The 25,379-nt window shown below is 41.9% G+C and overlaps 2 protein-coding genes and 1 non-coding gene across 3 annotated transcripts in view; 1 reads left to right on the top strand and 2 right to left on the bottom strand.

The window, feature by feature from the left end:
- The window catches only part of LOC133125899 (divergent protein kinase domain 1A-like), a 43,155-nt gene extending 30,400 nt beyond the window's left edge, over window positions 1–12,755 (top strand). The window contains exons 3-6 of the mRNA XM_061237619.1: window positions 7,227–7,361; window positions 10,398–10,505; window positions 10,598–10,774; window positions 11,107–12,755. Of these exons, the coding sequence (XP_061093603.1) occupies window positions 7,227–7,361; window positions 10,398–10,505; window positions 10,598–10,774; window positions 11,107–11,919 (1,233 nt within the window). The 3' untranslated portion in view covers window positions 11,920–12,755. The remainder of the gene's footprint in view (window positions 1–7,226; window positions 7,362–10,397; window positions 10,506–10,597; window positions 10,775–11,106) is intronic.
- Window positions 12,756–15,754: 2,999 nt separating this feature from the next.
- On the bottom strand, window positions 15,755–24,789 carry LOC133125900 (large ribosomal subunit protein uL18-like). Its single transcript, XM_061237620.1, has 8 exons — window positions 24,661–24,789; window positions 24,057–24,126; window positions 23,802–23,917; window positions 23,035–23,169; window positions 21,490–21,692; window positions 20,333–20,510; window positions 18,932–19,020; window positions 15,755–15,908 (listed from the first exon to the last, which is right to left on the bottom strand). The coding sequence occupies exons 1-8, from the start codon at window positions 24,661–24,663 to the stop codon at window positions 15,806–15,808; spliced, it is 897 nt and encodes a 298-aa protein (XP_061093604.1). The 5' UTR covers window positions 24,664–24,789; the 3' UTR covers window positions 15,755–15,805.
- LOC133127798 (small nucleolar RNA SNORD21) lies at window positions 20,910–21,005 on the bottom strand. Its single transcript, XR_009708660.1, has one exon. It is a non-coding gene; the product is annotated as a small nucleolar RNA SNORD21 (small nucleolar RNA).
- Window positions 24,790–25,379: the final 590 nt, after the last annotated feature.

Below are 25,379 nucleotides of genomic sequence, written 5' to 3'. Positions count from 1 at the left end.
TCTCTGTGCGGAGTTTGCATGTTCTCTCCGTGTCTGCGTGGGTTTCCTCCGGGTACTCCGGTTTCCTCCCACTGTCCAAAGACATGCAGGTTAGGCTGATTGGAGAGTCTAAATTGCCCATAGGTATGAGTGTGTGAGTGTGTGAGTGAATGGTGTGTGTGCCCTGCGATGGACTGGCGACCTGTCCAGGGTGTATTCCTGCCTTTCGCCCAATGTATGCTGGGATAGGCTCCAGCCCCCCTGCGACCCTGTTCAGGATAAGCGGGTTCAGATAATGGATGGATGGATGGTATTGAACTCCCAGCCATGGGCCTCACTCGCAAAATCCTATCCAGTTGTTTTACACTTGAAGTATAATCTTTCCCTTAAACCCCATCTCATGCTGTTATTCGTTTCATTTAGTTTCAAAGGTAATAAACATATAAGTGGCATTTCTGATTCTAATCAGATTTAATATGAGCTGCGGTGTTTTTGGCCGTATGGCAACATTTATGCTGTGAGTTTGCAGTACAGCTATTTTAATTTCCCATTTATCAACATGTTACAGTCACGTAGCCTATGTAGCTGTTGTAAGGGTGGTCAGCTATTGGTGGAAAAGGTAGTATTACAGACAGCAAGAAGGTCAGATTTTATCTTCACTGTTTTCTGGTCCTTCTCAAGGCATGATTTTGCACAATGGTATATTCTGCGTCTAACAATTCCATGGGATCAAGAAAGCTTTTGTTTGTTCATGTTTAACTTGCATTTAGAGGATAGCTATCATTTTCCTTCATCTAGAGATTTGTCATGGTGCTTTTGTTGCACATTATATCACATAGTTACATTATATAACAAGGTTTTTACAGATTATACTCTCCATAGCCTACTCTGCTGAGTTTTCGAGTCGGTGTTGCCGCAGTCATGTTAATTTGGCTACTCTGAAATTCTATGACCCCGCTGCTGTAGGCTACCTACAACTCCAATCTAAATAAAGAACAGTCTTAAGAACTATTTTATAAATGTAAAAAATAGAAAATAATTATAGCTACTGCTATAATGCAGGATTTTCTAATTACAAAAATAAAAAATCTTAGTGGTTTCAGTCAAGTGTCCATTTTGGTTAATCGATTAACCATGAACATCCCTAACCGAAAGTCATGGCTTGGCTAAAAAGACTGGAAAAGTGGGCACCATGAGACAGCAGTCGAGAGCGGAGATTGAGATGCACTCCGCTATACTGCAAAGATACCCCAATGTAAAAAGAATAATGCCTGAATTCATATTGATCCCTGAGGGGGAAACTGGTTTGCCTGCAGCTGCACTACAAATAAATAAAGTAACCAGATATACAAGCAAGGAAAACATGACCGCCGGGAGGTTATGTAAAAGCATGATATATAAAACCACCAACCAGTATCCACTCAGCAGCATGGTCAGATTATTTACACTGTTTGAAAAGGATTAATTACAATATCCAGTAACTAAAGTGAAAGAATGTTCACCCAGATCACTTTATTGAGCATGGTGTTGCAACTTTGTGCGCTATTGAAGGAATAAAGTGAGTTCTGCAACCTGCATTAAAATTCTATTTAAAGAACATTCTGGAAATCCTCTTGGGAGGGGGGCAGACAGGCCCATTGCATCAGCATCTCACCCACTGTATCACAGCCTGTCGCTGCCAGGGGACACGTGGTCATTTTAGGTGGACAGAAAAGCAGTTTATATGCCATTTCTGCTGTGTCTATTGTTATGAATGGGTGTAGCTGTAATATTACAATTACCGTTTCAAATATAAATTTACCATTGATAAATATTACTGTGGGTGTGGAGATGCATCTTAATGTTTATATTCTCATTATTTTATATTCATGAATCATGTTTTTTGTTATTTATAAATCAGTATTTAGGACGTTTTTAGAGGTATGGCATCTGAAAGAGGGGCAAGAGGGGCAAGACAGCAGATAAATGTATTTACAGTATATTCAAGCCACGATGTAGCCAAGATAAGATCCATGCAGCAATGTAGGGTATTGTTCCCTGCTTAGTGTATTCAACTGTACATCAATTTGGATAATGTAATGTAATGGAAAGCATGCTCAAAAGCATCTCTCTCTCTCTTTCTTTCTCACACACACCATGGCAGGTAGTCTCATTGCATTGCTTACCCCTAAATATAACCTTAAAAATGATTGAAGTTTTGTACAAAGAATAATGCTTGTATTTCATACAAATATCACATTAATATTGGTGGAAGCTGCTGATTGGGTGGTTGCAGAACTATAACATTTGGCTGAAATATACTACTTATAATTCATGACCATGCTCACCCTACATCGCTACTGTGCTGGCGTCTTTGCTGTCAAATGTCCTGTCCTGTAAGGAATATCTGTCAGTATTATGTTATATTTCTACAGCAATTGACAATGAAATTAGGTTATCACAGTGTATTTATTGGAAAATAGCCTTTAAGGTCGATTTCCCATTCATTTTGGGTCCCATTCACTCATCTGTCTGTTCTGTTTAGTGCCAGCTCTACTATATTGCCAGGAAAATGGAGCTGAATGGGATTCATAGAGATTGCTAGTCCATGAGACCCTGTCGCCCAGCACCAACGCCCACATTTGCTTTGAGTTTCCCAAAGCTCAGTGGTTTTTGGGCACTGACAGACAAGGTGGCAGTTTTGCGTACACACACAAATCTGTTCTTTTACCTTCTAGAAAGTCCCAGCTGCATTCATAAGGTCTTGCTCACAACATGATTCTGCCCTCTACGGTAAAACACTGTTACACCTTGGTCTTAAATTTCTGATAAGAAATGTCAAGTCACAGAGGGTTTAACACAATCCTCCTGCATTTCTTTGCTTGGTATTTGGATTTCAAACAGCTTTTGTTTATGGGATAGCTTTGCATGCATACAGAATACTGTTGTCTCAAAGTTGTTTCAACTTTATCGGCAGTCATTAGAGGTGCCTCAGGTGGTGTAATTGCCTCAAATGTTGAACAATTTGACAACACATGCAAGTGATGTGTTAAATGTAATTTCAAACGGCCCTGCATATATGGCACAATCCAATTCCCCACGGAATGGGTCATTTTCCGTTGGGTAAGTTTGAGTTTTTTTACACACCTCTCAAATACGATAAGCAGGTTTGCCCACAATGGGGATGTGATTCAAAAGAATAATGATTCACTTTGTGCAGTAGCAGTACCAGCAGAGCTTCAGTCAATCTTGTGGAGGCAATCAACTATTCAGTGCATTCTAAAATAATTTCCTCTTCCTCGCTCATTCCCAAACATCATTTCAAGGACCCACATCATTGCAAATATCTACCTTCCTGCTGTGGTGAAGTGCATTGCATGGCCATTGCTGCATTCCTGAATTATTTATTTGCCACAATTTAGGTAATTTATTGCATATTTCATAAGGAAGCCTTATTTACTATAGTGATTTTTTATTTATATCCAGTGCTGGTAGACTAGCTGTATAGCTGGCAGCACATTATCTGTGTTTAGGGTTTAGAATCCACTTTAAGAGGCAAATATTTTGGGTGGCCTGTAGCATAGTGGTTAAGGTAAATGACTAGGACACGCAAGGTCAGTGGTTCTAATCCCGGTGTAGCTACAATAAGATCCATACCGCTGTTGGACCCTTGAGCAAGGCCCTTAACCCTGCATTGCTCCAGCGGAGGATTGTCTCCTGCTTAGTCTATTCAACTGTACGTCGCTCTAGATAAGAGCATATGCCAATAATGTAATGTAAAATATTTTCTTTGAATATTCAATGAATATGCATGAGAGGCTGTTCATACTGTGTCCAGTTTATAGGTCACACAGGAAAACACAATTTGTTAATTTGTATTTTTATATGTTATGTGTTAATGAAGTAAAGCTTCTTTTTTGGTGCACCAACCTTGTGTTGTAGACTACCTGTTTTTGGACACATTTTAACCCCTTATTTATTAATTTAATTATTGATTAATTATACTTTACTTCCCATTTTCAATGCACAGTCATATTTTGAGGGGCATGAGTGACATTTTGGGTCAAAATTAGTATTATATATCAAAAGAAAGCTTGGTGTGTTCTATCTAGGTGCAAAAGTTTGGATTCCAGCCTTAAAGGAGCACTGTCACACTTGTTTCAGTTCAGATTATTTGGATTAAATGCTTACATTCTGTGTGCAGGCCTTTTTAAAATCACCATCAGTGTAGCCGTTTCCTAAATATGGGGCAAAACTTCATCCAGTGACGTTGGCTTGTTTCCCAGAAGATAACAGCTACTCAAACTCCACCCTTGAAAGCAGAGACTGGTTTATGGGTAGCCACCCATCCAGGAGATCACATGACGCTCCCACAAAAATACGGTAATGTTAGAATACAAATATCACATTACCTAACTTATGGTGATATGGCGGACAGCTCTGACTTTGCCGTGTTAGAAGATAAACTTTTTGATTCTGACGAAGAAATACAACCTTACAGTTTTGAACCGGAATTTACAGAAGAATAATTGCGTGAGTGATTCCACAACCAAAGGGTCCAGGAGGGCAACTAAGTGACGAGTAAGTAAATATCTGGCTAACAAGCGGTGTCAAAATCTTGGTTGTTGATATGTCTTCCAATTAATCCTCCTATTGGCAAGTACTGCAGGATTTAGCAAGGGTTCTGAGACGGGTGCGTGGTGGGGTTGGACCAAAAATGCACAACTCAGAAACAGGGGTGTAATAAAGTCCCGTCATGGCTTTATTAGGGGAATATCCAGAGAGTGTAAAAAAACAAGCAATGTTCATACATGTAAAATCCAGCCAGAACCAAAGTGCAGTACCGAGGGAGGAGGCAGTCTTGTAATCGGTACACCAGGCAAAAAGTCCGGTAGCCAGGAAAGCTGTCAGCGGGGCAGAAGTACAGGCGGACGGTAGGCAGGCTCAGGGTAGATGACGGCGCAAGAGTCAAGACCGAAGTCTGCTCCGCAGGGCAAAAGCACAAAGACAGGAGGCAAAGTCGTGGTACAGGCAGGCCATGGTCAACAAAACAGAAGTCAGTAATCTTTGGTCAATAAACAGGCTTGGATCGTAACGGGTAGACAAGTGGCTTGACAAAACCGCTAAAGCGGTGCACTGACGAACAGGAGGCAACAATTTTGGAAAGACATGACATGAAACTGAGTGTTATATGCAGGTGTAGACAGGTGTAGACAATTAGCGTGAGATCAGCATGAGAATGGAAATCAGGTGTGGAGGATTGACAAGTTAACGAGGTAATTAGTAATCGTTAGTAATAAACCTATCCTGCCCTAGCGTTAGTAAATTAGTAAATGACATGCACAAGAAACGTAAGGTAACATGAACACATGGTTAGAATGTTAGTATTACCCAATCCTGATCTAAAGTTAGTAGATTAGTAAGAAGACAAGGGAAATTGAAACAATTAGGGTGTGAGTGACAGAAAGGGAGAGAGAGAAAGCAGGAATGCAAGATTTGCAGAAAGACACGAAAAAGTGTATGCTAATCAAAGAACAGTACAACATAACATGGAACATAAGTTGTGACATAACAAGTTTGCAAAACTATGACAATAAACTATATTACGTGACATGACAAGACTAACATAATACGTGACATGACAATAACATAACCAAGACAATAACTAAACATAAAACATGACATGACAAGCATGAAACGTGACAGGTTCTAAGTTATTATTGGCAGTGATCCGTGTTCGGTTTCTGCAAACAGCCATTGCCCTCGATCCCATTCAATAGTAAAGGCTCTCCGTCTTAGTATGCATGAGTTCACAGTTCCCACACTGACACTGGTGTGCAATAGGCTTTATGAACATTTTTATCAATACTTGTCTTTTTTAATTATAATAGAAAACGTCAACTTTAACCCTACAGTATATATTCGGCACGTCTACAGTACATCCCCTATCTCGTTCTCTTTCCCTCTCTTTTCGTTCTCTGTACATGTCAAAAGTATTTCCTTTGAACGTGTTACATAAAATAAAAAGCAATCCTTCCATTTGTGTTCACTGATTACATCGGTAAAGTCTCTCAATCGTAATCACACAGCGCAGTAACTGAAATCTGTTTCATATATTAATCCTTTCATTTGAGCTATTTCTGGCTATGACTAAGGCCCCATTTAAAACATTAATTAGGATGCCCTCCTTTTGACCCTGCTGCAGTGAAACAAAAGATACAAAGACCTTTCTTTCCTGTGTTGCTGGTCAGCGAATCATGCTGGACTTGGATTTAGACAAGCAGTTAATTTGCAGGCGTAGATGGCATTTGTGTCTTTGAATAGAACAGAGACAGCGCTCAAACTGCCATTGCATGTAAAGAAACCTTAAGTCTTACAATACTGTAACTCTTAATAGGAGGCTTTGTTACTCTTGTTGTAAAAGTAATGAGGTATTATATTGAATGCTAGCACTTCTCTGACAGATAAACTCCTGCAGGGCTTCCTTGCCTGTATCTGGTAAAGAGGAGACAAGCAGCAGACAGATTGCCTGTCCTTCTGTCCTTGGTTGATGGCAAGTTTATTTTACCTTCCTCTTGTCTCTTGTCATGAGTCTCATTGTGTGAATATTCAGTATGGCCAGAATGAGTAACTGCTACCTCTGGGACACGCTAGTATGATTCACTGAATAACACAGGGTGCATTGCCAAGGAGACATATTGTGCCTATGGGGTCCAGTCAGTTTGGTTACTTGGTAACCAGACATGTGTGACAGCAACAGGACATTAAGTGCTCAGTCTCAATAGCATGCTGCGTTGTCTCCTCAACGTTTCTAGGCACAAAGAGCTTTTTATTTAATCCAATTCTGTCCAATCTATAAGAGGCGCAAAAAACCCTGCACTATACCATTATATATGAATATTGGTGACTAAGGCTAAACAGGCAGTATCAGTTTCTGTGTTCAAGGTCCGATCATAATGCCCCTGATTGTGACACGAAATTAAGTCTGTATTGCACATCTGCAATGGCCTGCAGTTGACCTACTGCACGTGCGTAGGATGTTATTGCGTTCATGTTAAATGACTGGGACACACAAAGTCGCTGGTTCGATCCCCGGTGTAGCCACAATAAGATCCGCACAGCTGTTGGGCCCTTGAGCAAGGCCCTTAACCCTGCATTGCTCCAGGGGAGGATTGTCTCCTGCTTAGTCTAATCAACTGTACGTCGCTCTGGATAAGAGCATCTGCCAAGTGCCAGTAATGTAATGTAATGTTTGTTCTTCTCCGCAGGCGCGTTTCTCTTACCTGCGCATGAAGTACCTTTTCTTTTCCTGGCTGGCGGTGTTCGTGGGCAGCTGGGTGGTGTACGTGCAGTACTCGTCCTACACCGAGCTGTGCCGTGGACGCAAGTGCAAGGACACCATCGTGAGTACCCTCCGAGGCTCCGTGCCCAGGTCCGCCACACGGTCTATGACCACCCCATTTGGAATGTCCTGCCAGGAACAAAGAAGGGCCACGTCACGGCAAAACTTAATTCTTGTCTGTATTCATAAGATCTGTCCATTGTTGAATCTTCAGTGGCAGTGGCATAACAGTGGCATACTTTTCTGACCACATTGCTGTTTTTACACATACGATTTTGTCTGCATTTTAATAAAATAGACTTTGAATGAGGCGGCACGGATGGTGCAGTGTGTAGCACTGTCGCCTCACAGCAAGGAGGTCCTGGGTTCAAATCCCCGTCGGCCGGGGCCTCTCTGTGCGGAGTTTGCATGTTCTCCCCGTGTCTGCGTGGGTTTCCTCTGGGTACTCTGGTTTCCTCCCACAGTCCAAAGACATGCACGTTAGGCTGATTGGAGAGTCTAAATTGCCCGTAGGTATGAGTGTGTGTGTGAGTGAATGGTGTGTGTGCCCTGCGATAGACTGGCGACCTGTCCAGGGTGTATTCCTGCCTTTTGCCCAATGTATGCTGGGATAGGCTCCAGCCCCCCTGCGACCCTGATCAGGATAAGCGGGTTCAGATAATGGATGGATGGATGGACTTTGAATGACATAAACCTGCCAATAGTTATGATATTTTGCTAATTTGTTTAAAGAACTTCTGTCACTACACTCAGTGAGCACTTTAATAGGTAGACCTTTACACCAGCTTATAAATGCAAATATTTAATCAACCAATCATGTGGCAGCAACTAAACAGTTAAAAGCATGCAGACATGGTCAAGTGGTTCAGCTGTTTTTCAGACCAAAGTGTTGGTGCCAGACAAAACTGATGGTGTCCTGGGATTTTCATGCACAACAGTCTCTATTGTTTGCAGAGAATGGTGCGAAAAACAAAAAACATCCAGTGAGCAGCAGTTCTCGGGACAAAAATGCCTTGTTATTGAGAGAGGTCAGTGGAGAAGGGTCAAAAGCTGACAGGAAGGTGACAGTAATGCAAATAACCACACATTAAAATTGTGGAATGTAGAAGAGCATCTCAACACACAACGTGCCAAACCTCTTAAGTGGATAGGCTACAGCAATTACCAAACACCAATTAGTTTAAAAAAAAGTGCTCATACCTAAGAGTGTACTTACACATTTTTATCAGTCCGTTTATTATACTGAGTTGAGCAATACCCTGTTGAAAAATCATTTGCATTTTACATCAATGCCATTGATTGCCTAAAGCTACCTAAAATTAAGAAAAAATCTACTCATGAATGCATTAATGTCTGATTTGTGCACACTAATGAAATAAGAAATGGAAAAGAGCATACTAGAGATTAGACACACATTTTTCAATGGATGACTTGCTAAAAGAGCAAATTTAACTTTTGATAACTTGATTTATTCGTATTAGGGTCACAAATAAATATGGTCAGCCTATCAACCAGTGCATTCAGTGAGATATGTTTTGATTAGGTGACACCGGGCAGTGTAAGGCAGTGTAAGGCAGTGTAAGGGCCAGTGCACGGTAATGATGAACCATAGATTGCATCTCCTTCTCTGGCCAGTTATGCATTATCTAGCAGTGAAATGGATGTGCAATGTGGAGATTGCTATCCTTAATGTGTGTGCACAACTTGACTTAATTCCCTCGTGGCTGCTATAGTTTGCTGTTATAGAATCAATGAGCAGAGGCCAAATGCATACCACAAATGTGATTATAATTACTTTCTGTCAGCTAGGAAAAGATTAAAGATACAATAGGTAATTTCTAATGGTCAAGGGAGGAATTGCAGCAACAAACACCCACAAACCACAACACTGTTTATTCCTCCCTCTACTCTGTGAACACGCCAACGTTGAAACGTCATTGGCTGTGGCAATTGCAACCAATTTTCAACCAATGAGGTTGAATTATTGTACAGATATACAATGTTTTGGTACAGTGTCATTCCGTCAACTGTATATTTCGAATCCCGAATTTAAGGACTATAAACACAGGCAGAGGGTGAGTCCACATGCCAGTGAGCCTTTTCAAAGTTAGGAAGGGACAATGGTCTTGTAACAATGTTTGAACAAAATAATCATACCTATTGTACCTTTAAGTTGAAGGTCATATGGACAGATTGTACCAGATCATACAGTGAGTGTATCTGAGGTGGCTGTGGTGTATTGGCTCCATCTACTGTCCAGGAGTGGCGAGGTACAGAAACATAAAACATTGGGGATTTTATTCTCTCTCATGGCTAACACAAATGAAAGTATGAAACAAAAGAAGTATGAATTCAGGTCATTGAAATGAAAGTAACTTGTTTTGAAAGCAGCAGAACATGTACCACAAAGCACACTGAGGCAAGATTGAATGTGGGCGTCAATCTGTATTATTATTCTTTTTTTAATCCATTTAGAAAAAGATACTCTCCCTCTCAAGAAAAGATGCTGAGATTTAGTGAAATGTTGCTTTTTGAAAAGCAAAGGTCTTTTAGCTGATGTGGGGCTGGACATATCCACTGCAGCCGCATACATGCACACCACCACAGCCAATTTGGAGGAGTGTAGACATCCATGATTCAAAGTGTCACCAGCTGCTTCTTTTCACAGCGCAGACTACAGCTGAACTCGCATAGAGGAGAGTCTGAGTACACCCTCTCATATGTAGCTTTGGCTATCTGACATTCCCTGGGGGATGCACTCAGCCACATTGTTAGCTGACCCTGACCTGTTACAGGTGGGAGCTGGACCAATGGTAGCCTTGTGTCTAAGGTACATAACTGGGACCTATAAGGTTGATGGGTCAAGCCCTGGTGTTGCTACGATAAGATCCGCACAGCTGATGGGCCCTTGATAGGCTCTTGAGCAAGGCCCTTAACCCCATTTACATTGTTCCTGGGGGGATTGTCCTCTATTTAGTCTATTCAACTGTAAGTTGCTTTGGATAAAAGCATCAGATAAATGATTATTATTATGGTGTGTGATTGAGGGTAAGTGCTGTTCTTCTTGAAATGCTTACTGTCTCTCCCACTGTATCAGTGTGACAAATACAGGAAGGGGGTGATCGATGGCTCAGCTTGCAACAGCCTGTGCAACAAGAAAACACTGTACCTGGGGAAGTGCCTCTCTGCAAAGCCCAACAACCAGGTCAGTGTCTGTCCTCCAAACCCCCCTGTGTCTGATCGATTACTCCTGTCTGCGGAGCCATCAGGCCGACTGATGCCTTGCATGTGTTGCAGGTCTACATCAGCGTCTGGGGTGACCTAGAGGGGGTGGTTAAGTGCCAGATGGAGGAGATCCTGCACTATGACCTGAGAGCCGAAATGGAGCCCAGGAAGGAGGTCATGCTCTTTGACAAACCCACGAGGGGGACCTCCATGGAGAAGTTTAAAGAGATGGTCCTCAGTCATTTGAAGGCAAGTTAATGCATCAACTTTAGAGTCACCTTTCATGATCTCCTAAAATGATATCAGAACAGTTTCTTTTCCGTCTTTTGTATTTAATCTTCTATGACAATACATTGAGCCGATTGAGTCTTTGTGATCGATGACTGGCAGATGATGAATTGTTTTTGGTGGTGAATTGGCTTGGCAGTGTCTCAAACATGAAAAACTGAGCACATTCCAAATGGGGGATCCACACAAAAGCTGTTTTTGTCTACACAATGATATAATTTCTATGAATTAAATATGGATGAGTAATATTTAAAAGGCTTTAATAAAAGACTTTTGTTTTTACTTTTTAACAGGTGAAAGTGGGTGAGCAAGCAAACCTGCAGGATCTAGCAATGCTAGTCCTAAACGTGGCTGACAGCAACAAAGATGGCCACATATCCCTCCCAGAGGCCAAGTCTGCCTGGGCCCTGCTCCAGCTCAACGAGTTCCTCCTCATGGTCATCTTGCAGGACAAGGAGCACACACCCAAGTTGTTGGGTTTCTGTGGAGACCTCTACGTGACAGAGAAGGTGCAGCACACATCTCTGTACGGGATCACCGTGCCCTGGGTGGTGGAACTGTGGATCCCTTCCGGGATGCGGAGGAGCATGGACCAATGGTTCACACCCTCTTGGCCCCGCAAGGCGAAGATTTCCATCGGCCTGCTGGAGTTCGTGGAGGACGTCTTCCACGGCACCTTCGGCAACTTCCTCATGTGTGACCTGAGTGCTGGCACCTTCGGCTACAACGACAAGCACGACCTGAAGATAGTGGACATGCGCAAGATTGTGCCCGAGGCTGCCTTCAGGGAGGCCATGCGCGACCGCCACTGTGAGGATGACATGGATTGCGTGTATGGTGCCGACTGTCGGACGTCTTGCGACCTCACCAAGAGGCGTTGCACTCCCGAGGCCATCCAACCAAACCTGGCCAAGGCCTGCCAAGCTCTGAAGGACTACCTCCTGAGGGGAGCACCCTTAGAGATCCGAGAGGAGCTGGAAAAGCAGCTGTACTCCTGCCTTGCACTCAAGGGCTCTGCTGAGCAGATGGAAATGGAACACTCCCTTATTCTCAACAACCTTAAAACCCTTCTGTGGAAAAAGATCTCACACACAAAAGACTCCTAATGAAACTGACTCCTTCCCCTCTTCTGCTTTTTCCTGGGTCGAGCTTTCCAAACCTGGTCCTTGAGAGCCTCAGGGTGTGTGTGTTGTTATTGAGCACCTATTTGGTCAGAACACAAGGACGTCTGATGAGGTTTATCCTTTGATCACCAGGCTTATGAACTGAGTAGTTAAAACAATTAATTACACACTTGACTCACCTCACATGGCTTCTTGGTTTTGCATTGGTTGATTTAACTATGAAAAGCAAAACCAGCAGACCTTGCAGCTCTCCAGAAACAGGGTTACAGACCCAGCATTAGGCCTTAGCCCTGCAGGAAATGGCAAGGTCTGAGGCAACAGGAATTCAACAGAGACTGACAAATTACTAAGCAGTATGGAGGGATATTCTGTGGCTTTCTCTCGTTGAGTGGCTTGTGTACTGTGTACATTTTATTTTTAGGAACTTCACTTTTTAAATACGTTTAGTAGTTATTTGTACTTGGTTCTTTAATTGTGCCATACAAACGTGATCTTGATGTGCGTGGACCTGATCGGGGGGAGGGGCACCATCAGACGTATTAACAAAGGACAATTTTTCTTAAATCCACTCAGCTAGTTGGATGTTTCTCACTTCTGAAGGAAGTTCATTGATTAATTACAGCATTTTGATGCTGTTTGCCTCATTTGATTGTTGCGTCCATTTTCATGAGTTAGCTGTACCCATGAAAGAACCTTCTAGATGGAAACTTTATGGACTGCTACTGTACTCACAGAATTAACTGAAATCCCAGAAGATGTTTGCCATGTTTTAAGTAGCATGATACATTTGCACAATAAATTAAATAGAACTGCCTCTTTCAATTTGCCATGAAATCTTTTTTTGCATTGTCAAAAACCATAACCATTCAACTCTTACAGTGGTGTATGGTAGTACAAACAGGATATCATAATCCTAAATCTACACAAGAGTAACCTCATTACATTACATTAATGGCATTTGGCAGACGCCCTTAACCAGAGCACAGTTAATTACAGTTAAGTACAGTTTATTAGACTTAGCAGGAGACAATCCTCCCCTGGAGCAACACAGGGTTAAGGGCCTTGCTCAAGGGCCCAACGGCTGTGTGGATCTTATTGTGGCTACACCAGGGATTGAACCAGCAACCTTGCGGGTCCTTGCGGGTCCCAGTCATGTACCTTAACCACTACGCCACCAGTTACATTGCCAAATGTTAACTGTGAGCTGAGTAACCCCATTACACAAAACAGCTTCAGTTGGCGGTCTACTATACAATCCAATTGCATCTTTAAATGTTACCTTCAAACATTTAGCCTACAACATTTTGCACATGCTAGATTATTCTAAATACATTTCAAATGGCTGCTGGTTGCTCATCCTGTGAAGGCAGTTTTAGTGCAAGGATGGGCCCACTGTCTTTGGTCTTTTCTCAAATCATGGTTCTCGGGCTGATAACTGTTGGTTTTCCACCCTCCCTTTACCTGGGAGTCAGGTCTGAAGAGAGTCTGTCCAGGCAGTAGCACTAATTGTCCAGGTAAGAAAAGACAGAAAAGAAAACTAGGGCTGGATTTGGATTTGAGGGCTAAGATCTGAGTATCCATGGCCTCTAATGGTGCCAAATCACACGCCATGAAGGGCCAAGAGTATGCAGGTTTTCATTAGAAGCAATCACTTCACTTGCTGATTTCACCAATTAACTCATCTTCAACTAAAGAACCAATTAGAGAAATCGGCATGTTAAGTGATTGTTTGGAATGAAAACCTGCTCCATGGTATATGATTGGGCACACCTAGTCTACACAACTGGCTCTATCGCCATACTGGGGTGGCAGGATTTTAGTCAGCTGGGATGACTGCATACCAAATTGCACCAGGGACAATCAGCTACCCAGCTAACCTGATAAAGGCCAGATTTTCATACAAAGCTCGCAGCATGTGTTGTGTTGGTGCGGTCGCATTCAGCCTGAAGTGAACCTCTCATTTACGAAGGCTAGAGCTCATTAGGCAATGAGCGACTGGGACTGCCTACTAATTGTATTTTGTGAAAAAGATCTTAAACAGCACAGTTAATACAGGTGTTTAGTGCAATTATTATCTTCACTGCATGTGACGATATCCATGTATCGGCTGCCAAGTAAAAGTGTATCCACTGCAGAACAAAATGTGTACATATTCCAGTTTTGGCGGCTATTTTTGTTTGAATTAAGATTGTAACATTGCAATGAGCTGCACTATTGTCGAGAAAGAATGGGAACGTCATGTGGGAGGTACCAGTACATCTTTGAAGCAGAGCAGGTTCTAGGCATAGGCAACATATGCAATTGCCGAGGGCCTCGTCTATCCGGAGGCCCCCCCCCCCCCCCCACCCCCATGTCTGCAAATCGCAAATCCCTCGTGCCTGTGTGCTACGATATAACTCAAAAGGGGGCCTCCAAAGAAAATTTGCTCAAGGGCCTCCAATAGTTTCAGCCCAGCCCAGAAGCGTAATTATCTGTATGGCTGGGTGTTTGTCACAGAAGTCACATGGGATTTTCTTTTTTTGGCAGTCCCTTTAACTCAGTTTCTTTTCCACGATTGTTTGAGGAGAACCAATCAAAATTTCAGTTACTGTCACTACGGTTGAGCATTCGCTTCGCATGAGATGTTAATTCCATACATCATATTTACTATTCATAATCTGATGATTTCTTGCTTTGGGGGTTGAAATGGTGTGATGCTTGTTGCAAAGATTGTCAGTGCATCTTCGAAGCCTACAAGTTATGTCTTATGCCTCATTTTATGCCTGCACTAGAAGTGGAGAAAAAAACTTAACATTTTATTCTCACCACCCGTGCCCGTTAGGTCAAATTTAGCAAATTCAACAGAATACATAATCCGTCACATTTATATTTCTGTCCTTTATTTACGTGATCCACCCTTAAATGCATATGCATTGAGGACATAAGCGCATCTTGCGGTGACTCGCCCAGATCACACGCAAACTGTGGTTCTAGCCCTGTGTGCCAGTTTTGAGATGACGCATCATTCCTAAGCAGAATGAGTCGTGCTCCTGAAAATCGGCACAAAAAGATTAGTAAATCTGGCTTGAAGTGTCCGTTTAAACCACTCATCACACCAGAAGGCATGGGATTTTAAAGACTGTACTGGCCTGAATTAATTCCAGACAGGAAAAAAAAGATCCAAAGGCAACTCATTTTAAAGTACTCCGGAATATTTTTTAACATGCACGCTATCATTTCATTCATAAATTAACAAAGACCTCGTTTCTGTGAACTCCTATGTTTATATAGGATGACTCATGTCATGCCTGATGTCTCTATATTCAGTATAGTGCAAGGATGAGGATTCAGGAACTCAATGAAATGACAAGGATAAAAACTCAAAACAATTTGGTAAGTAGCAAATCTAACAGATCTATACGAGGTTCTTAAAGCCCCAACACTACGGCTTTGCCATTATTGATCAATGACAACCAGTGTCACTACTCACTCAACCATTCCCTGACCACAAGCAAGCATCAGAATGCAAATAACCCAGGAGCATTGTTGCAAATTCAATTAAGCATTTTCAATGGAGGCAATGTGAGCTTTGTACCAAAAACTTTGTTCTAAAGTCAATACCTTAGTGATGTTAACATGTAACATCCGTCCAAATACTGTCCAAGTTCAGAAGTACAAATGCCTGATGCGAAGCGCCGATGTCTTCCATTTCCTAGGTAAACAAGCATAATATGAATCCATTTCACTGCAATTAACCTTTCCTTGTGCAATAAAATACACCAGGGTATCATTCTGAATGAGTCTAATAAAGGGAGTCATGTAAACGCATACACGCTAGTCTCTTCCAAAAGATTTATTAGAATGTGTTTTTGGACCAGAAGACGATGATTTAGCTGTCGGCAGCCTCTTGTTCCTGGGCCCTGAGGAAGCTGGCCTTCTTCTGGGCAACACGGTCCTTTCTCTGGGCCAGAGAAAGTTTGGCGCGGTTCCACCTGTGGCACAGAAATCTGGTTAGTGCATGTGAACAGCACAGGCCAGAGCTCCTCAATCCATTTTCTTGTCCTGAAATGGTAATAAATCTTCTGGCTTTTGTAATCCATAAAACAAGTTGACAGATGCATCTATCAATTTTGATTCATTCATCTATTCAGAATAAAACTAGCCCACTTCAGGGTTCTTAGTCCATTCATAAAACAATACCAAAACTGAGCATCAACATTCTAAAAGCTTTAAAAAAAAAAAATAAAAAATAAAAATAAAAATGCACAAATCTAAATACAGGATGCACCCAGAATAGGGCAACTTCAAATAGCAGAAGCGATCCATATAGATTTGTGGGCCATTCGACCTCTTGGGTTTCTCTCTTGTTGGTAAACAATCATGAGGATTCCTGAAAATTCTAGCTTCATACTCCACTTCGTTTTTCCAGTAGAGTCATTTAAAGTTTGCCAGGTGTTGTATTTATTATATTTTATATTTAATTGCTCAGTGAAACGCTTGCGAGTTGCATGCTTTGTATGATCTACAAACATTTTATCATCTAAAGCAAAAGTTACCAGTATAGTCACTGTGAACTATAATTTTTAAACTGGGTGTAATATTACTACACACTTCCTTGATTAACTTACGGTAATTGGGTCTTATTGTTTTGGTAACACTGCAAACGCTACTTCACATCACAAAATAATCAATTATTCTATAGGTCGTGAATTTTGTAAAAATGTTATACACACACAAATTCAATAAAGTAAATAAAATACAAATATTTAATGTATACAAAGATGGTCTATTAGATATTGTAACTTGTACTGATGCATTTATTTTAAAATATTTAATGCATCTCTTATTTTTATTCATTGTGTAGCACTTTCTGCTGCATTAAGTTTCATGATACAAGTTGTATATAAGTATGATTGACCAATTGATGCATCTAAACTGGCAACATGAATCATTCATAATGTACGCAATTTCTTGATGCTGCGATTTTAATTTCGCATTTGGAATGATACCAGAACAAAAAAAAAAACAAAAAAAAAAACCATGAACAGATTATTTTTCATTTTGATCAAGGATGTAATGCAGTAACATTAAAACCCATTTGAAAAGTGGAATAGTCCAGAGTGGCTATACTGGTAAAGGCAATCAGACTCTATATTTCAGATTATAGGAGAGTTACAGGTATGTTCGAATAGTTGAAAGTGTTGTATGTGAAATTTCAACATATCCAAAGTAGAGGGCTGGGTGAAATTTGACACCTGTTTTCAAGTGGGTCTAAACGTGCCACAAATTGCTAAATTGAATATGCCACGGGTCATACCTAATGTTATTAGTAATTAGTGTTGATCTTTACACAATTAGTGAATTTGAGTAATCAGAGCACAAAGACACTGGAAGGGTTTTCTTTAGGAGATAAGACCCCCAGAAATTGGTCCTTGGTGAAAAAGAATTTCAGGCCAAGTACCTCAAACAAAAGTAGATGCAGTTTCTGGGGTGAGATGAATTCTACATACAAAGGTATCCGTACATGCCAATTTACAAAGATTTAGCGCTTTTCCTTTTAAGTGATAGATCTCTGAATATCACATTGTGCTACAATGCGTTTTTCCATTGAGACCCGGCAAACTTGAAATGGTTGTACCAAGGAAAGGACATTAGTGTACAAAGCTCAAGATCAGGAATTCACTTGTATTGTCTACAAACACAGAGTTTGACTTTCAGGCCAGTATTCTCCAAAAGCATTTACCGTAAATCCTCAAATTGTGTCCGGGGTCTTTTATTTACTTTGGCTGCACAAAGCACAGGCCTTTATTTGGGGCAGGCTTGTATTCAAGGCAGGCCTTTATTTCTTATTAGGCTTCTGTTGTCGAATTTTAATTCTTAGAAATAAAGTAAAAGGCTACACTTAGTGGGCCAACACTGTTCAACACTTCCTCTAACCGTTCAGAAATCAATTAGTGTAGGCTAATCAGGAAACACCGTTTGGTAAGTCATAGTGTCAGTCTTAACTTGCAAATATTCTCAAACACAATAAATCACATGCAAGTCCAGAATCCATAAAATAACAACTTGCCAGACACGCCTTCATGAACAATAACAAATTAGCGTAGAGAACAGCAAGTTAAGGATCTTTTTTTCCTAAAGTGCGTTTTATTGCGAGACATGCGTTTCGTTTGGAGCAGCATACCGGTAGGCTATCAAAAGATTTTCGCTTTGGTTTGGGATTTAATTTACTTTTGGACTGTGATTCTATTGCTAAATGTTGGGACTGATGGACATTGAAATCTAGGGGGCATTTGATGGCTCACTGTTAAGTTTTATGTAGTAGAGTGTCAGGATTTCCACCCGTCTGTTTATTGCGAGCCAAGGAAGCCGCTTTCATTCATTCATTGAACGTGCGCTGTGCTGTAAATACATGGAAACCTTACTGCGTAGCTAAGTAGCCTAAACGGAGTTAATTTTTAATTTTGCCTGATTCACTTTTTATTAAATTTGTAGGCTGGAATGCCTCATGGCAACAATTGTGTGTAAATGTATACTGCTTCAGCCTTTGGCAAGCTACTCAGAAGGGGGCAGCAAGCGACTGGTAGCTTGAGAGCAACGTGTTGGAGACCCATGGTGTAGGACGACTTTTCAATGGCAACAGTATTAAACCAACCAGCAATATAAAATATTAAGAAGAGCTCTTTTATTTAATTGAGTTAAATCGAAACCATGTCTTCTAGTGCACATGGACTGATAGCCCTACTGGTAGGCAATATTACCCTGGCTTGTATTAGGGGGCCGGCCTTTATTTGTCAGAATCGGCCACGCACCCGGATATTATCCGAGGCCCGGCTTCAAATAGAATCCCAATTTGAGGATTTACTGTATGCCAACATGAAGACCTTATGGCACAAAGGCTGTGGGAACTTCCCGTTTATGAAGAGAAGTACTAACACAGCTTGTGGGAAAGGTACCTCTTTTGCAAAGAGTCCCTGCCACGCACGCACGCACACAATAAAGGACAGACACCCACCTCTTCTTCTTGACTTCTTTCTTGGGCTTCTTTTCGTGAACTGGGTTCTCACGGATGGTGGCATGAGCCTTTTTGTACATCTCCTCCACCTGTAGCAGGATTGACAAGAGCCATTATCTATGTGATCTCATCCGGCAGCTCTAAGCAATCCCAGGGTTACTACAATACTGCCACCAATTCCACTTTCAAATTACAGGCACTTTCCACTTTCATCCAAAACACTTGAATGATGCAATGCATTTTAAGCTTTTCGGCAGCTAAATTGACCAAGAAATCTTGTCCATCCTCCAGTCGTACACAAATCTGATCTGAAAAAGAATGGTTCAAAGCAGAACCGCAATCTTTCTAGTTACACAATCAGGCATGAAGGTAGTGGTATACTGTGGTACGATGAACGTCCAGAGCCCAAGTACAAATTAAAAAAAAAAAAAGGGTCTACAGATTAGGATTAGGTTCAAAGATTGTCGGCCCTTGAGCCCAAACCAAATCAAGCCGCTCTCAGCCCCGTCTTGAAACAGGATTACACATCAACCAGGCAAATGAAGGACCAACTACAATTTGCTCAGTCCTGTTGATATCATCATCAAGCAGCAGTAAGACCTTTTCATTTGGGTACATCAAGTGCCAAGTGCACAATACACAGTATGCAATCCTAAATCTGCAGGTTGGAAATAGTTATGAATTCATACTTGAACAGCCTTCAAGCATGCATTGAGAGATGTAGTAATGCGTCATATCCCTATACGTCAGTTCTTCTAACGAAAGCTAAAGTTTTGAGCCTCCAATGCCCTTTTCACACGTTGCATCCTTCTGACTGTTCCCCATCCCTTTGGATAACCTTAAGCGGTTTCCTAGCTAGAAAGTGTCAAACTGAAGTTGTGTAATAAACTATTGCACAACTTCTCAGCAGTGTTTTGGTTTAGACAAAGCTGTGGTACATGGAGCCCGATGAGTGTTTAATCTGCACACGGGCAGACCTAAGTGTAGACGTGTGAAACAGATGTGCCAATTCTGAAAACTAGATTACAATACATCCAACCGGAATGTCTTAATGTGGGAGGAAACCGGAGTAAACCCACACGAACATACAAACTCCACGCAGAATGCAGGATTTGGCCGGCCGGGATTCGAACGGAGAACCACCTCCATGAGGGGCAACAGTGCCACCCACGACGTCACCCTGCTGCCCATTAACGCGTGCAGATGTGCTCCATACTATTATACAGATTTGCAGACGAGAAACTACTTTGTAAAACAAATTCCTTTGCCACAGCAGATTTCTTTAAAAGTGAGGTGACGCATGATAGGGGCATGTGAGGCTCAGGCTTTAGGCCTTGCTAAAAGGACTTCAGCAGGAATACAAAGCCCATCTTGGGCAGAGCGCAGTAGAAAAGGCCTTACTGAGTCAGGGGTGACTCCATTCTTGATGAAGCGGGAGAACTGCTTCTTGTAAGCGTCCTCGTCCTCTTCCATCAGGTAGCTCATGTACTCCGACACGTTGACGCCCATGATGTGCTTGCGGTGGACCTCCGCATTAAACTCCTTGCTTTCAGGGTCGTAGCCAGGGAAGCGCTTGGTGCTGGGGGAAACAAGGTCACAAGTTACTTGGTGGGAACTGTTTATTTATGGAGCAGAAACTGCCCACCTCCACACTCCACAGTATGCAAATAAAAATTGTAGTAATGAACATTTTAACTAAACATTGGCTGTTCCGCAGTGTTTTGCAATGTTCCATGTGTACCACAACATGAAAAAGAAAAGCTTTCCTCACATAGTTCATCCAGTCAGAATCATAGCAAGTACTTTACAATATCAAAACTGGAATGGTCGTAAAGGCATACAGAATTAACACCAAACTTTGACAAAGTATTTGTGACCACAGGGTGTCAATGCCAGAATGAACACCCAAGCAGTGGCACGAACCGGCCTGGACTAATCAGTCGCAGGACTCGGCACACTGAAGCACTAACCAAATACAGCTGCTCTCAGCCCCGTCTTGAAACAGGATTACATCAACCATGCAAATGAAGGACCAACTACAATTTGCTCAGTCCTGTAGACATCATCATCAAGCAGCTGTGTATTATTTTGGCAGGCAGTCCAAACAAGGATCCGCCCCATCTAGGGAAACCAGCTTTCAGTACTTAATAGCCAGCTTTAATGTAGTCCTCAGAAAGTTGAGGGGAAACAAGAAATACTAATTTTTAGATTACGCCTGTAGTGTAGTGGTTAAGGTACATGGCTGGGACCTGCAAGTTCGGTGGTTTGATCCCCGGTGTAACCACAATAAGATCTGCAATGCTGTCGGGCCCTTGAGCAAGGCCCTTAACCCCTGCATTGCTCCAGGAGAGGATTGTCTCCTGCTTAGTCTAAAATCAACCAAGTACATTTTCGATAAAAGCGTCAGCCAAATGACGTGTAATGCAGAACCACCACAAATTTACTTAAAGCCCCCACTGAACAGAATTGTAGCTTCAGCTCCGAGCGAGCAGAGACCCCCCACCCCACCGAACATCCAACCCAGGCCCCAGTAGAAATCAACATCCACCACAGCTCACCTGTGAGGGATGGACAGTCCCCCGTCCACCGCACCCTTAAGAGCCCCAAAGACTTTGTTTCCGGTGGTGGTTCTGGCAAGTCCTGCGTCCAGGTAGCAGGTGAAAGCGCCAGGCTGGTCGTCCACGCTCTCCACGTTGAACTCGTCTCCGGTCACCTCCACCTGGCCCTCATATACCTTGTCAAGGCCAAACTTGTTCAGCAGCTACAGGGAGAAACGGTTGGACGTTACGCGCATTGAGGTGCTGTACTACTAGGCAGGCCAGGGGTGGGAAACGCTGGTAAATTCCAGTTCTTTCTGAAATTGTTTTCATCACAGGGGTGACGGCACACAGTACTGGACCACCGTTGAATACTTCTAACATTTTTTTATTCATTCACCACTCAGTGCCCACACTTGTGCCGCTAATGAAAACAGTAGCCTGCATCACTCGCATGACGTTACCGCTCTAACTACAACCAAGCAAGGGAGACGGCTTTACATGTAATTGGAATAGCATCACTGCTTGGTCAAGACTGGAAAGAAAAATCCTCTTTCCTTCAGTACAATAAACCTAACTATTGCTTTAATGTACACTCAATCTCCTTTTTTGTACCAAACACAAATTCAGATTTCCTATTAATGACTTTATAGGCCTCATAGATGTGTTTCTAAATGAAATGTTCCTCATTTTGTTCAGCAAGAAATTATGGCCAGTTGTGGTTCTCAAATGAAAAGCAGTAATTTTATTTTTTTGATCTACTGTAATAGTAGTAAGGAGGCAAGCACCAAGCAAAGATTACACCTACAATTTACCCATTCATCCTAGTCTGAACTTTTCGCATATTTCATCATAGTTAAAGTAGTTTAAGTTTCAAACTAAGTCAGGCATCTTTCAATTTAAATTTATAATCTTAATTTGCATTTGGAGTTAGACATAAATCCATGTTTTTTGTAGTTATCCAAATTAAATTCATGATTACTTTGATCACTGGTCTAGTCCATTTCTGCCTCTTAACAAATATTGTTTGAAGGTTTAGGTAGTTTTAATGCCCCAGGAAGCAGGAAAATACAATGGTGCAAAAGCTTATCATACAGAACTAAACTCAAAGCCCAGATCCAATCATATTCAAAGTGACCATCTCCCCCATTTCGTCAACATAGCATCGGTTACCAAGCACACCAGGAACATTCTTCTGATCGCAGTAAAATGCAGAAAACATTGAACCAATATTGATTATGTAACCAATAATAATAAAATTCAAGAAAATTGCAAGCAAAGCACTGCTACAATTAAACATCATCGATCACCACAACACCTTAATTTCCCTCAATACAAGATGGTATTTCAGGCAAATGCTCGACTTCATTATAAACCATTGAGAGCACTCCTGGAGCATGTACACACTTACATCGCAACTTGGCACCACAGACCTCTGAAAGCACAATGGTGCAAGTCTACCAGCACATAGCAAGCTCTAAAGTGGCTTGCCACTTTTGGGAAAGCTTTTGGTAGAAGTCTGACCTACAGTGGCACAGTTATGTCAGGACGGACGAGAGACATTACCCTGCGGGCCAGCAGCAATCCAGTGCAGTAGGCCGCTGCATAGTTAGTCAGCCCCACGGCAATCCCATACTTCGGCAGCTCATGGGAGTAGGCGGCACAGACGATCACGTCTCCCTCGATCTTGGCGTAAGCGATCTGGAACGATCCGCAGCAAAGGCCGAGCGGTTAACACGAACCTCAAAGGCGAAACGTCACATGGAAACGCAGGCTGTTCAGAATGCCAGTTGCAGTTTAGTTGGGAGGCTATCAAAAGCCTTTCTTCATTTGCACACAACTTTCAAAATTACTATGCAGAACATTGCTTAGTTTCATCTTAAGCAAAGATGTGATGGAGGCCAAGACTGCTACACTTGACACTGTTTTCTAGGTTTAAAAAAAGCTGTGCTTGTGCAGATCAAACACAGGCTGTAACTGAATTAAGAGGCCAAATCAGTCAGGTGTAACTTGCCCTGCAGACTGATGATACAGCGACCTGCTACCATCTAGAGGTAAACCGCTACGTGCAGGGCTAAGCATTGACATTGTGGAGCACAGTGAAGCATAATCAATGGTCACAGACCATCTTCCGTAATGCTACAACAGTAAAATGCGTTTATTTCTTGGCAGTCCGTTTCATCTGTGGTAACTTTACCCTTAAGCCTAATGCTGCACATATAAAAGGCACGTATTGAACATGGCATATATCTGCCCATGTAGACAAACAGAAACTTACTCAAAAAGCAAGCCCCAAAACAAATATTGTCAAGTGGTCAAAGTAATAAGTTTACCTGGCAAACGATGTCCCTGTTGGAGAACCTGACAATCATCCGGTACTTGGGCGTGTTGTACTTGTTCTTGTCTTGGATGACCAGGCGCTTGCGGGCAAAGTAGTCAGTCTTTCCCTCTGATGATCACAAAATTATATGGCCCATGAATTTTTCCAATAACCAAGCCAGAGAGAACCACAACGTTTGCCAGACTGTTCTTAGACTGACAACCATAAATAAAAGCTACAAAACGAAACTACCAAAGTAAGCCCTTACCTCTCCTCCTCCTGAACTTCACTTGGTATCTCTTGAAGTAGGATTTATTCTTGACCACCTTAACGAAACCCTGTAGGAAAGTGTCAATTGCTCCATTTTAGCAAATCATAAATTAGCATGCTAATGTCTTTTCGTCATGGCGAAACGCTTATGTACATAAGATTGTGTATAACGCGGGCAATTGTCATATTTTAAATACTGTCAGGGGCTTAGATCTGGCCTATAAGCAATCGATTAAAGCGGCTGTAGGTAGAGGCAGCAAACATGGCAGACTACTTAAGCAATTCACGGATCTTAAGCGGCCAGAAACTTGTTCGCATTTCCGGATAAGCGTTTTCCCAGAATCATTACAAAAGGAATAGTTTGCCTTGGGCTTTCTCAGCACGTCTCTGGAGTAACTGTGGCAGTGTCAAAGAAAAAAATTCAAGCAAGACGCGCAGGCAGCCATTAGGCCACGTTGGAACATACCCCGGTCGGAGTAAATCGGAGATAATCTATTATCATCAAAGTATTTACAAATGTATATTCATACAGGTGACAACATATACCATGCAAGTGATTACTTATGTACCAGTATTTGAGGATATTGTGACGATTTACTAACCATTTCGCAGTCTTTTCGAGCTCCTTTGCCCGGAGACTGGAGTCAAAGACTGGGGTTTTGACTCCGCTGCACTGAAAAAAGGAAGAGTGATTTGCGCATGCTCCGTAAATACTGTCGCGCACCACTGTCGGTGCAGAGAAAGATAAAACGACTCATGCCCCCTGCTGTAGTGGATGAAAAACTGTATCAAAAGTTGTTTCAAAACTGTAGCATCAGTAAGTTACAGGCATAAATAAAATGCTAAAAAACTAATTCTGTCTCACCCCACCCCAATTGATAGTTTGTCCGCTGTCTCACGCCAATTTGTAAGATCTGTCTGAGACCCGACCAGTCCGGACAATTTGCGTGGTCTAACACACTAGGATTTTAAAAACGTTTTCTTTTATTTTTTATTTTAAATACGCACACTATCTAAAACTGTCCAATACCAATATTTTAATCTACATCTGAAATAAATCTGCATAGAAATAAACATCCTGAGCGAAACAGGCAAAAATGTAGCTATTAAATGTAGGCATGATTTTAAAACATAACCCTGCTGGTACTGTTCGCCAATTCAACATACTTGACAGTCGCAAGCCTGCATAACAAAAAAATAAAATAAAATGATCCTACATTTAGATATAAGAGTTATTTGAATGAGTTTAAAGCGAGTGCTTTTTGATGCAAATTGCGTCATTCGGCTTCAAAGGGTTACATTTTCACCATCCAGTTAGACA

Source organism: Conger conger, chromosome 4 (genome assembly GCF_963514075.1).
Source record: "Conger conger chromosome 4, fConCon1.1, whole genome shotgun sequence".
NCBI lineage: Eukaryota > Metazoa > Chordata > Actinopteri > Anguilliformes > Congridae > Conger > Conger conger.
Note: the sequence above shows the minus strand (reverse complement) of the source record. Positions and strands in the feature narration are given on the sequence as shown.

What these genes read in the sequence shown, in the direction of transcription:
- LOC133125900 (XM_061237620.1), bottom strand. An exon ending in GAAGTTCAGGAGGAGGAGAG is followed by an intron (nt 23,918 to 24,056) that starts GTAAGGGCTTAC and finishes TGTGATCATCAG; the next exon opens with AGGGAAAGACTGACTACTTT. An exon ending in ATGGAGTCACCCCTGACTCA is followed by an intron (nt 19,021 to 20,332) that starts GTAAGGCCTTTT and finishes ATCCTGCTACAG; the next exon opens with GTGGAGGAGATGTACAAAAA.